A 12,532-nucleotide genomic window follows, 5' to 3' on the forward strand; every position below is an offset into this window, starting at 1 on the left:
CAAACTTTAAATTTATTCGAAGCCTAGGGTTTTCTCTATCTCTAGTAATAATGACATTATCACAGCCAGAGATGGGCAAAACCCTAGGCTTCGAATAAATCTGAAGTTTGCCGATGTGTTTGTCTCGTTTCGTCCTTTCGAAAATGTTCAAAAGCGGAAATAGCCTATGTTCGCCGTGGATGAGCGAAAAAATTCGATCCGGCAAGCATCACTCATGATGATCATTGATGATCACTGATTTGTATGTTGTTCTTGGTCAATCGTGTCATTATGACAAAATATGCATGTATAAACATTTTCTGTTGATACTTGTATATTTATGTAGATTAAATAAGGAAATACTCGTTTGAGTAAGTATATAATGATAAACAAATTTTCGTCGTTATATTTTTAAAATTCTGCTAACATCGGACGGTGTACATTATAATTGATGATTTGTTAATAAATGAAAAATATTTTTCCAGAAATTTGTACAACAGGAAAAATAATTATTTATTTGACAGATATGTCAAATGTATGGAACGAAAATGTGTATCGCAAAGAACAAGAAGCATTTGTTTCTAATCATGGTGGAACAACAGCTCGGGAAGTTATTTATGCAATCATGCCAAATATTTGTACCATTCTCTTAACTACAACTACATTAGGTCTACTGGGAAGGCTTATTCACAAAAATATTAGAGTTTTGATAGAATTTATACTATTGGTAATCCCATCTATTTTATGTTGTACCATATTATCAGAGTATATTATAACTGTGTGTTGCGCTATGATGTTGATATCTATTATTAATATCTTACTATTGGCAATTAATTCAAATTCGTTATCAAGGTATAATACAAGGACTAATTATGACAAAAAGCCTTTCATTACATATTGTAGAGCATTAACCAATATTATATCAGCAATATGTATATTAGCTATAGATTTTCGTATTTTTCCTCGCAAATTTGCTAAGACTGAGGTATTCGGGTATAGTTTAATGGACACTGGTGTTGGATTATTTGTATTGTCGAATGCTTTAGTAGCACCAGAAGCCAGAGACTTTGCTCCTAAACCAAGAATAGGTTTCTTCCATACCTTATCAAAAAATATGAAACAATCAGCTAAAAGTTGTATTCCACTTTTGATATTGGGCTTTGGTCGTTCTGTTGCTATTGAAATTATGGGATATCAGAAGCATGTGACCGAATATGGAATTCATTGGAATTTTTTCATAACTCTTGCATTTGTGAAAATATTTACTAGTTCTATAACAAGTACCATTAATTCACGGTATTCTTTACTATCGGGTATCTGGATTTTAACAATGCACGAATATATTTTAAGTACTAAAGGATTGAAGGATTGGGTCTTGAGTAATGATCCAAGGGATGATTTTGTATCTGCTAATCGAGAAGGAGTAGTCTCTGTACCTGGATATGTAGGACTCTATTTAATAGGTGTGGCAGTAGGGAGGTTGATACATTCTACTTATTATAACTCGTACGCACAAAATACGGTGCAATACAAATACAAAACCTTTTTCATGAAAATTTTTGGATATGGACTCGATGCAAGTTACAACGACTCTATGATATTGTGTATTAAATTGTCCTTGATATCAGCACAAGCATGTGCAGCCACTTTGTTTTGTGATGCATACTTTAAAGTTTCAAGACGTTTAGCAAATGCAGGGTATTGTATGTGGATACTTACCTTGGGTGCTATGATGCTTACATTATTATTATTAATGGAAGTAATTATTGACATATTAATCCATATAACTACAGATTCAGGAAACATAGAAAGAAAAACCAAAATACGTAAAGCAAATTTAAGAAATAAACGAGAATTTGTACCTAAAGAATGTGAGAAAAGTCCGATCAGCAATACAATCGAAATATTTGAAGCTGTTAATTATAATGGTTTATTCTTCTTTTTACTGGCAAACTTAATGACTGGTGGTATTAACATGTTAATACGTACACTATATGTAAATCAGTTCAAAGCATTACAAATATTGATTGTATATATGGCTGTAAATATACTATCAGTTTTATTTTTATATAGAAAACAGGTACAAATTAAGTTATAAAGTATATGATTCGTTGTATCTTTTTTGAAAGAATACAATTTTGTATATTGTACTATGTATATACCTGCGGGCCAAATGTGCTTATAGTACTAGCATACTAAATGTAGTATAGTATTACTATTGACATTTGACAATTTCAGACTATTGTCACTGCCATAATGTATACATATCAAATTTCATTTCTTATTTATTACTTTTTTTTATAAAAATAAGTATGTACATGTAACGGTATAAAAATAAGTAAAAAAACTTAATTGGTAACAAGTCATTTGTTTCATTCGATTTAACTATACATTAGTCTATGAAACATTAAAATGTTTCGTTGTTCTCGAAATTGAGTATCTAAAAATTGGTTATAACTCATCTTTGGGTTGAACATCAGGCTTTAATTCGGTTGATTCTTTTGACTTAGGAGTTTTGACGTCTTTAACGTCGTTTGTTATTACAGTTTCGTTTTTTACTTCCGACCTCTTTCCTTGTGTTCTTTTACTAATGAATTTTTTAAAAGCATTATGAGTTCTCACGTGATCTCTGGCAAGTGAAACTATACGTAGAAATTCTTTCACATCGAAGCTGTAATTCGTGAACTTTGCGTGAGCTCCTCCATCAGGATGCGTGCCCTACGTAAAATTTAAATTACTTTTATAAAAAATGTTAATTTATGCTTTTACTTAATATGCATAAATAATAGATCAATACTTACGGGATCTTGTTGTACTAATTTTGAAGTATTCTGCCATGTGAAATATTTCACACCGCGTAAACGAGCAAGATCCTTGTAACATCCCAGATCTTCACAGTTATATCTAAACAATAATCATACATTAGAAATACAGTAATTTCTTGAGATAAAAATTATTCACACATACATCTCAAACACAGCTGCCCAATCTGGTAGAAACATCAAATGTGATAATCCAGCTCCATGAATACCAATAAAAATATCAGAGTTTCTTGTAATTTCTAATTGCTTTTTGAATGGAACCTTTTTATTATAGACTACCTGCAAGAATAATATTTTGATCACATATATGCAGGCGATACACCAAAGTAGAAGGTACAAGTAAAGAAAAAATCGAATGAGGATAGATGAAAGAAAGGGATATCATAAATTTCAACAAAAGAAAAACTAGTAGAAGTCTGAGAATCTTAACCAGACACTGCAACTTGCATTGCTGCCTACACAAAATGCAAGGGCTTAGCATCCTTTGCAGATGGTGTGGTAAGAAGAATGAAACACTCAGTCACTTCCTCAGCGAATCAATAAACTCAATGGGATATCACTAGAGGTGGATAGAAATGGAAATCATCAAATCAATTCAAATAATAATCAAGTTAATTCAATTACCTTTCTAACTCTATATTCGGTATTTTCTTTCAAAGCTTTCACTAACTCGTCTTCATTTAAAATTCTTCTGTATTGTGTGTCTCTGCTCAGCAGGGTCACACGTATCCTTTGGTTTTTTCTTTCGTGAAGAGGTATGCTTAGTCTATGCAACACATGGTCACCAAAAGCCTTAAATAATCCACTTTTCTCACAGCCATAAATCTAAAACATTATTCAATTAATAAAAATGTCAGTAGATAAATCTATAAATTAAGAAACATTTGCGACGTATTTAATGTTATTTTAGAAGAAACTTTACAAGTTTATATAGTAACTGGAAATAAAAAAGAAACAAAGAGTAAAAAGAAAATCGTACAAGGGGCGTGTTGTAGTATAGACCAAAGATCATTCGCGGCAGTAACGGAAATACGAGATTTTTGAAACAGACAGTTTCTCCGCGGAAAGTTTTTAAATCCCACAGCGGGTTTCTTGTGAAAGCCTCGAAGGTGTCTTGAAACGCCGAGCGGTAACTGAAAGCGAGAGTACGATTGGTATCTAATATCTCGTAATTTTCCTGTTGTGCTGGTGTCGGTTACCTGTAACTTTCCCAGATCATTATATGATTGTCTGTGCTGAATGCGGCGGGGTGCGAGAGATTTACGTGCAATGACGTGTACAAGTTGAAAAAGTCGCAAAAATGATGATACATATTTACTACTGAAACAGAACGACTTCGGCGGATGAGTGGGTGCCTAAACTTTGTGTTCGCCGGCACGAAATTCAGCATAGAATTAATTTTTTTACGACTTACTAGCATCTATTTTCATTATGTACGTTGGCTTCTCGATAACGATATCACAGTCGCCATTAACGATCGGTGGTCGAGGTAGCTTCCGGAAATTTCGTAACTCTGGTCCCCACGATTGCAATGGACTAATATGATCCGCATTATCTTGCAATCTTTTCTCGTTTAATCTGGTTTAAAGACATGAGATAGTGCTTAAGTTTGTAATCAAAATTCGTCGTACAGATCGCGTGGTTCTGTACATACGTGCAGTATCCACCAATTTGACCCTCCTTTAAAACATCCATTTTGTAGCGTATCGGTTCTTTTCTTTGGAGTAGGTCCGTAAAATTTATCATTATATTTCTTGCTCTACAGAATCTCATGTGTTCCGAGCACTCTAGGGACGAATCATCCTTTAACGAAAACCATTATGCAGATAAAAAGACATTGAAGAAAATAACCTATTTTTTTTTTTTTTAACTATGTATAAATTGAACTCACCACAAATAATGGCTCACAGAAAATTGACATTTCCGTTCTCTGATCGCGCACGTAGCCGAAATCGCCTTGAGCGTAAAACGTGTCTAATTGAGCTTTTTTCGTCGTTACCCATCCTTTATGATCACCTGGACATTGAGGAACGGAAAAAGAATTTTCGGCTTTGCAATTTGGCTCGTAACCCCAACAAGCTTTGGTATCAAGGCTATCCTAAGTTTTTCGAAGAAAAATTTTTCGTTAATTTGTCTCTTTTGTGTCACCGAGATTTTAAACATTGCATCTGACCATTCAAAGTCCCCAAAATTTTACACAACTTTCATCAAAATTTAAGTCTTAAATCGATTATGATCGGCGATTAACAAATAAATTAATCATTAATCTCTCTGGTATTATGTTATTCTTATCGAAAAATTAATCATTAGATTACTCTAATTGTTGGTTAATAAGTTCGTTAATTACCAGCGACCAACATTGGATACATTTAAAAAAGATTAAACGCATTAAGATTCATTATTCGAATAATTAAATTAATTTAATTATTGATTGTTACGAGCTCTTAACGATTAACCATTTGATTCATTGCTTTGATTGAATTTTGTTTAACACTTACTGCCCTGAACTTTCGCGCGAAAAAAGATAATTGAGACACACGGAAATTCACTTAATCATAGCAACATTTTTTTACATGACCGCGTTATTAATACACGAAATATTACCTTGTACGGACAGGCAGTGTCGTTGCGGCACTTTTCGGCTGCCGTGGGAAAAGAATTGAAATAATACTTGATGTGATCCGGCGACAGATCAATGTCTGTGTAGTTAGTATGAGTGACAGTGACCATGAGTGCTAGGATCGGCACAGAAAATTTACTAAACAACATGTTATCGGTCATCGTTGAATGCAGTAACGTAACGAACTGGAGTTCCTTCAGATCTTCAGATGATCTCGTGCACTTGCTTTACAGACTGACTGTACTGCGGGAATGGAGGATGAACCACCTGCGCGAGTGATGGGTGTATGACCTCACCTACTATGCGCACTTTGTCACACAAACGCGGACATCCATACACCCACACAACTCCGAGCGCCTCCTTAAAAGATTGGTGAAAGTCAATGTTAGAGTTACGCTCACAATATTTTACATCATTCATTACACGGATTCATTCATATTGACGCGTACCTGCCAAGCTATCCTTGAAAATTGATCAGCGACAGAATAAACGTAGCAGAGGATGTCCTTTTTGTTTTTTTCGAAATCATACCGGCATTTTAAATCCTATTAACCCAATCGGTAATGTAGCTGAGAGTATAGCGTTTTGTTACGTGTATGCTATACGAAGTAATTAGGTACTTACGTGCTTAACGAATTAAGGAACAGTAGACCACGACTTGACAAGTCTCGCGAGTGTGAGACAGGGAACTTAGGCATCTAACTGTACTAGTGTTATATTCACGAACGATCACTTTAACTTGTGTATAGCTTCAATATGGCCGACCACTGTCACGACTCTTGTTCGCGTAGACAAAACGTTTAGCGGAGAAACAAATTTGGGTTACATACTTGTCTATTTGTGTGGTTCAAAATGTTGTTACTCTTTTCACAAGAATTTTTATTATTACAATTACCAACGAGGTATAGGCTAAATTGGTTATTCAGTGGGAGCTGTTTGTATTCCCCAAACTGAATTGAACTGTATTACCGATGGTTACCCCCGTTGTTTCCCTTTGACTATAGTCAAACCAAGTCAAAGTTGTTTCCTATATCTATAGTACTTATTGTTGATAGTACTGTACAGTCAGCTTTTTTCAACTGAATATAGAACATAAAATCGGCAAAGAAAATGAGTTACTGTGTAGTATTTGGTTGCAAAAATCGCAGTGTAAAAAAAAATTACGAGCAATTGGAATATGAAGCAAAAAACCAGAAGATTTCGTTTCACTTGTAAGTAAAGATTTATGAATGTATAGGTTAGGTTAACTCTAAAATCTGTAGTGTTATATGTTTATATGCAAACAGACGATATTTATATATTGTAGAATACACACAAATACGAAGACGTATTTTTAGATTTCCAAAAAATGTAGAAAAACGAGAACAATGGCTTATAGCCATACACCTGGTGGGCATTCAAGTCCATAAAACTGCTGCTGTCTGTTCTGCACATTTTCATGAAGAGGACTATGATCCAGGATATTCGCTACGAAAATTGAAAAAATGTGCTGTTCCACATGTAAATGCAATGAGTAATCATTTTATTTAATTAATTTACTATATAATATTGTAGGATTTAGTTTGCAAAAGTGTGATATGGTGGAAATAAAATTATTCTTGTTACTGAACATAGTTCACAGTTTGGTACAATTTTCTCTTAACATGGTATTAACTCCTATTAGGATAGTCTCTTTCCAAGGATCCTGCTGGATCCTTGAGCTCATTCTTTGTGTTTCCATGTATACATATACATATATACACAGCTATAGTGCCACCAAAGGTCTAAACAATTGAATGCATTTTTGACACTTGTACACATTTTCCTCACACCCAGCAAGCTAGCATAAATGGTTTCTCTATCTTGAACTGCTTAGTCCCAAACACTCTTCATTTGTATAAATAGTCACTATGTACTTTTATGATACCACAGTATTGTAGTAACTAACAATATGTATTACAGTTATCTCAAGAAAAAGTTAACTCAGTCAAGAATGAGGAAAAATGTACAATACCAGTTATAGAACCTGTTGCTTTAAGATCTGTTGAGGAACATTTACTATCTTCTGATAAAGGTTAGTATTACTTTTTTTAATATCGTTAGGCAATCTTCGAATTAAAACTTGTAATCATACTTGTTTTGTTTATTAACTTATATTATTCTATTGTGGTTTTTGCGAAAATGATTTATATGTACTATTACAGGCACTAGCAAATGTATAAAAATTGAAGAAAGTGTAACAGAGAAGGCAATAGTAGATAAATCAACTTGTATATCGCCTAAGAGGTTACTCAACTCACCAACAAAAGTTCAGATACGTGATATTCATGCACGTGAAGTAACTCTTTTAAGGAGAAAATTATGTCTTAGTAATTACAAAAACAAACAATTGCAAAATAAAATCGATACATTGGAGAACATGTTAAAAGAATTGGGCAAAAGTAATTTGGTACTGTCTGAGGATAGCCATACATGAATATTCAGATCAGTGATTCTCAATCTTTTTGGTCCAAAAGTCCCCTTTATCAGATTCATTTAATTCACGCTCTTGAATTTTTAAGAGTTTAAAATTCACCGTGTCCGCATGGCCCCTAATTCACACCATCTGTCCCCGTTTCCTGGTTTAGCTTCCTTTCCCCGTCGACTCTGGAAATTCTTCCTGACCGTCGGATAAGCTAACCATTGTCGATCACCTCTTCTCCATGGGGTGTGTCTGTTCCGAATTTTGTCGCTGTCTCTCGGGGCGAATAGCGTCGAATTCAAGCTACGTTCGCTCAAGTCGCTACCAGTGGACTCTAATTGAGTTGACATACACGGTCTGTCTAAAAAGAAACCGAACTTTTGCTATAAAAAGAAAAAAGTACAAGTAAAGTTTTTACACACACGTTTTTATTTACTCAAAATAATCTCCCTCTGTGTCAATACAGCGTGTAGACCGCGTAATTAACATTTCGAAGGACCTTTGCAGCTCCTGTTTTGGTTCCCCGTTTAGTACGGCGGTTACAGCGGCCTGAATCTCCTAAATGCTGCTATAATGTGTCCCTTTCATTGGAATTGCCATTGTTACCTTGGATCATGCACCCTACTCGCCTGATCTGTCTCCCTGCGATTATTTTCTTTTCCCAAAATTGAAAATTCCAATGAAAGGGACACATTATAGCAGCATTTCGGAGATTCAGGCCGCTGTAACCGCCGTACTAAACGGGCTACAAAAACAGGAGCTGCAAAGGTCCTTCGAAATGTTAATTACGCGGTCTACACGCTGTATTGACACAGAGGGAGATTATTTTGAGTAAATAAACGTGTGTGTAAAAACTTTACTTGTACTTTTTTCTTTTTATAGCAAAAGTTCGGTTTCTTTTTAGACAGAGCATTTATATAAAGAGCATTTAGTGAGTATAAGTAACTGACCTTCTCAAAATGATAATCGATGCTAGCCATTGTCAATTCTTTAATATAGTCTTCCAATTCATACACTCATTTCAAAAGAAATGAAATGCTCAACTGTACGATACTCCCTGTCACATGGCACTCTCCCGCATCTGAAACTAGATTGAAAGAAAATTCTCGTAAAACATTCGTTAACCCAAAGCATCGATGGAGAATTATGATACAATATTTCGTTTCAAAAGCAACGTATAATTTTCGGAAGTGCTACTGTTTAAAAATTTATTAGGGAGACAGACCGATCGATGAATGATTGTAGCGTACCACCGACGTGGTGTATGTACAGAATTTCGAAATTATAGCACCTGCCAATCACTCTACTGGTCTAAGGGCCTGCATTTCTTCATTGAGGAAAATGTTTCTCTGAAAATATAAAAAATATGAAAACAAGAGAGAAAACTGGTCGAGTGCAGAGACATTGTGACCAGTCGTGTTTCAGTCACCCTACAATATGGATCGTTCACTATTACAGTACTATGGTTTCATTATAACACTTCTCTCTTCCATTGGACTTTGGCCATATCAGAATGAAAATCTTCGACGGTTCATGAATCCAACAATTACTATTCTTTTAACGATTTATCTAATACCTCAGGTACAATTACTAAATATAGTTTTCTGTATTCACATGCACATTACTAAGTTGTATCCTATATTGCACCCATCCTATATTGATAATTCTTACCACTGGTAAAAATCGACAAAAAATACTTATCTTTTCCTAACCGAAAATTCTTTTAACTAATGATATTCAATATTGTAATAAATACTTGATTTATTCAATTTTTATACATTTATTTATTCGGAATGTTCGCTCTATTCTCTATTCGATAGACGTTCGTCAGGTGACATTTAGTAACAAATATAAGGGGTTACCAGTACTTTGCAACTATAACGAATGATGGGTGATTCTGTTTTAGCATACTTAACTGCAATTAATCTGTGGTGATCGTTTAGATGTTATGAAAGGATATAATTCTACAGCATTGGTTTTAGTTTGTACCCGTCGTCACACAAGAGTTCGAGATGATAGTGTTTTTAAAAAACATGTGGTCTATAATGATAACACTGGGCTCTCTCACCAAATACGTTGCGTTTTGGCGACATGCTGAAAAAGTAAGTTGAACGAATGATTGTCAGACTCCTGTTCACCTGACAGTGTACAAGTACAATATTTAATTCAGTTAAAAGCATTTATGGAAGATATGATTCACGATTGGAACACAATGGATGACGAGGAGCTGAAGATTCTTAAAGAGTACGCCTACACGGGAAGACGTCATTCAATCATTTTTGCATGTGAGGAACAATCGTAAATCAAAGAAGCCAGCGTCTGCGTGTTCGCACTTTTGCAATAATCTACCTATTGCAGTATTTATGTACCCGACGATGTTTCTTACGGTGGTATCTCACTTCACATCCGAACTCCTGGACATTGTAGCGCCATTGAACGAAACCCGTCCTCATGTGTCTCCAATAGTAACGGAGTACTTCATAGACGAACAGAAGTACTTTTTTCTGATCGCGTCTTATCAGTGCCTGATGATGATTATAAGTGGAACAACGTTTATTGCAAGTGAACCTATTGTTATGATGTTGATACAGCACCTTGCTTCGTTGTTTGTAATTGTTTGGTAAGATAAGTCTGATAATGAATACACGCGGTAACACATTCATACATAGTCAAAAATAGTAGGGTCATTCCACGCCAAATCGATCACTCGTTTTGGTCGATGTCTCCGATTTTGTTCCAAATGAAATATATTGTAGTTTACGTGAAACTGGGAGGGGAGGAGGATTATATTGCTCGTTTCAAAACCGCTTGAGAAATACAAACCTTCAAATATTGCAATTTTTCCCATTTTGATGAAAATGGGTTGTACATTTGAATTTTTTCTCTCTTTAACTGTTCATCCTATTGACCGGTTTTTTTTTTATTTTAATCGGGAGGGATTGCTCTTCCTGAATATATTTTTATTTGCAAATACCACCTCGAGGTCACGCTTTTAAAAATCCGAAAAAATTATCATTGCATTCCTTGAAGTTTCATTTTGGTGTTCTTTCGATTAGCGTCGTAATAAAATATTAAAGATAGCCGCCTCGTACCGCATATATGTATTTCATTTGGAATGACCCAGTATTTGTTTAATTTTTATTCCTTACATAAGTTTCGACAAGATCCAACAGAACCAACATTTTTAATTTATAAATAAAGCGGAATAGGTGTTATTCTTCTCAGTAGGAATTATAAATGTTTTTAATTTTTTGACATTTTCCAGTCATCGTATGCGCGAGGCAATTCTGGATTGTATTCCCGTTTCTGGTGTTCATGGAAGACAGTTCCATCCAGTTAACAAATACAAGCTAATAAAATCTGTGGAATCCCACAGAAGAGCGTTAAAGTCAGTACTGTACAGAAACAAAATATTTGCTCGAATTGTTACTAATCTTTGCCGGTACTGTCTCGGAAGAAGTCAGCAAGATCATTAATAAAAGCTATGGTCTAATGGCTATCGTGCTAAGTCTCAAAACCATTGCATTTATTAACAATCTTGCAAATTTCTCGTCAATGAAATTTCCGAATTCCAACTTAATTTTGTGATAGCGTTCTTCAAGTTCATTTGCGACGTTCTCTCTATTTTTTCTTAAAGGTTTTCCACTGATTTGATGTCTACCTTTGGAGTATCGTATTCTGTTTTTCTAATCATAGGTGTTCTTTCTGAAAGCCTTGTGTTATTTCGTGTAAGTCACTGATCTTCTTTATGGTTAAGAAATTCAGAGACCTTTAACTTCATCTTTACTATTTTTTAGTTATCACAAACAATATTCCTGGTAAACCGAATGGGAGAGACGCTGCAATCCATAATAATGATTATGTCAATGTTTGTATACATGTTTTACATCAACTTCTTAGTGCAACATATGGTAGACCGTAGCAATAATATTTTTACGTTTTTGTAAGTATCACTGCACCTTCTAGAATTGAATTGCTTTGTGTATGTTCATAGGTTGGATCTGATTTTGTGACCATTAAATTTACTCATTCACATCGTTGAGTATGTAGAATGAACACAATTTTATTAAATTCATAGGTATAATACAGATTGGTATAGAACGTCGGTATCAACTCAGAAGATGTTGTTATTCATTATGTCGAAAAGTTTTAGAGTAATTGATATGAAAATTTTGATCGTGTACTACCCCTCTATCGAAGGATTCGCGACTGTACGTGTCTTTAATTTATATTGTCATGCGGTCATTATATTCATCAGTAGAAAGTCGATTTTCTTTTAACCAATAAGAGGTATCTTTTCAGCTGTTAAAGACATCCCTATGTTACTTCATGGTGATGTATTCGACTCAATGAAAATGCATATATTTCTGTTACGTTCGCAACAGATCCTACATTGTTGACTTGCGTTTGCATTACATACTGATTACATGATCACTTGTCATCAATAAATTTATGTTTCACCGAAGGGAAGTTAATAATTCTTGTGAACAAAGTCAAAGTCGGATAATAATGTAAGCTGATATTACTTTATTAACAAATTCATCTTACCTGGTATCAGGAGAACATGATATGCGAAGAGGTGACACAAGGAATGTTTAGTACGTGTCAAATTTTTGAATTTTACATTTTGGTATCAGGAGCATATGATGTGCGAAGAGGTGGCACGTTTGC

At 34.6% G+C, this 12,532-nt stretch overlaps 4 protein-coding genes across 15 annotated transcripts; 2 read left to right on the top strand and 2 right to left on the bottom strand.

The window, feature by feature from the left end:
- Positions 1–113: 113 nt before the first annotated feature.
- On the top strand, positions 114–2,278 carry LOC128881099 (uncharacterized). Its single transcript, XM_054131828.1, has 2 exons — positions 114–350; positions 465–2,278. Exon 2 carries the CDS (start codon positions 506–508, stop codon positions 2,075–2,077), a length of 1,572 nt encoding a protein of 523 aa, XP_053987803.1. The 5' UTR covers positions 114–350; positions 465–505; the 3' UTR covers positions 2,078–2,278.
- On the bottom strand, positions 2,007–6,184 carry LOC128881098 (EGF domain-specific O-linked N-acetylglucosamine transferase). 2 transcript variants are annotated; one of them, XM_054131827.1, is made up of 12 exons: positions 6,046–6,184; positions 5,871–5,966; positions 5,406–5,781; positions 4,693–4,899; positions 4,456–4,604; positions 4,216–4,379; positions 4,001–4,118; positions 3,781–3,934; positions 3,426–3,626; positions 2,947–3,080; positions 2,781–2,883; positions 2,007–2,697 (listed from the first exon to the last, which is right to left on the bottom strand). In XM_054131827.1, the coding sequence occupies exons 3-12, from the start codon at positions 5,580–5,582 to the stop codon at positions 2,431–2,433; spliced, it is 1,674 nt and encodes a 557-aa protein (XP_053987802.1). In that variant the 5' UTR covers positions 5,583–5,781; positions 5,871–5,966; positions 6,046–6,184; the 3' UTR covers positions 2,007–2,430. The 2 variants fall into 2 exon arrangements, with proteins under 2 accessions (XP_053987802.1, XP_053987801.1); XM_054131826.1 differs by having other exon boundaries at positions 4,001–4,121.
- A 1,787-nt stretch (positions 6,185–7,971) lies between these two features.
- LOC128881106 (uncharacterized) lies at positions 7,972–8,948 on the bottom strand. 3 transcript variants are annotated; one of them, XM_054131842.1, is made up of 2 exons: positions 8,812–8,936; positions 7,972–8,244 (listed from the first exon to the last, which is right to left on the bottom strand). In XM_054131842.1, exons 1-2 carry the CDS (start codon positions 8,839–8,841, stop codon positions 7,972–7,974), a joined length of 303 nt encoding a protein of 100 aa, XP_053987817.1. In that variant the 5' UTR covers positions 8,842–8,936. The 3 variants fall into 3 exon arrangements, 1 of the variants encoding a protein (XP_053987817.1); XR_008457995.1 differs by having other exon boundaries at positions 8,080–8,218; positions 8,812–8,948; XR_008457994.1 differs by having other exon boundaries at positions 8,093–8,222; positions 8,812–8,946.
- Positions 8,277–12,326, top strand: LOC128881101 (uncharacterized). 9 transcript variants are annotated; one of them, XR_008457992.1, is made up of 9 exons: positions 8,282–9,442; positions 9,844–9,963; positions 10,032–10,146; positions 10,220–10,481; positions 11,127–11,249; positions 11,499–11,589; positions 11,659–11,772; positions 11,856–12,072; positions 12,164–12,180. XR_008457992.1 is itself a non-coding variant. In XM_054131832.1 (9 exons), the coding sequence occupies exons 1-9, from the start codon at positions 9,299–9,301 to the stop codon at positions 12,212–12,214; spliced, it is 1,185 nt and encodes a 394-aa protein (XP_053987807.1). In that variant the 5' UTR covers positions 8,283–9,298; the 3' UTR covers positions 12,215–12,326. The 9 variants fall into 9 exon arrangements, 7 of the variants coding, with proteins under 7 accessions (XP_053987808.1, XP_053987806.1, XP_053987812.1 ...); XM_054131832.1 differs by having other exon boundaries at positions 8,283–9,442; positions 11,659–11,804; positions 11,940–12,072; positions 12,164–12,326; XR_008457993.1 differs by having other exon boundaries at positions 8,284–9,442; positions 11,659–11,729.
- Positions 12,327–12,532: the final 206 nt, after the last annotated feature.

This window comes from Hylaeus volcanicus, chromosome 8 (assembly GCF_026283585.1).
Source record: "Hylaeus volcanicus isolate JK05 chromosome 8, UHH_iyHylVolc1.0_haploid, whole genome shotgun sequence".
Classification (NCBI taxonomy): domain Eukaryota; kingdom Metazoa; phylum Arthropoda; class Insecta; order Hymenoptera; family Colletidae; genus Hylaeus; species Hylaeus volcanicus.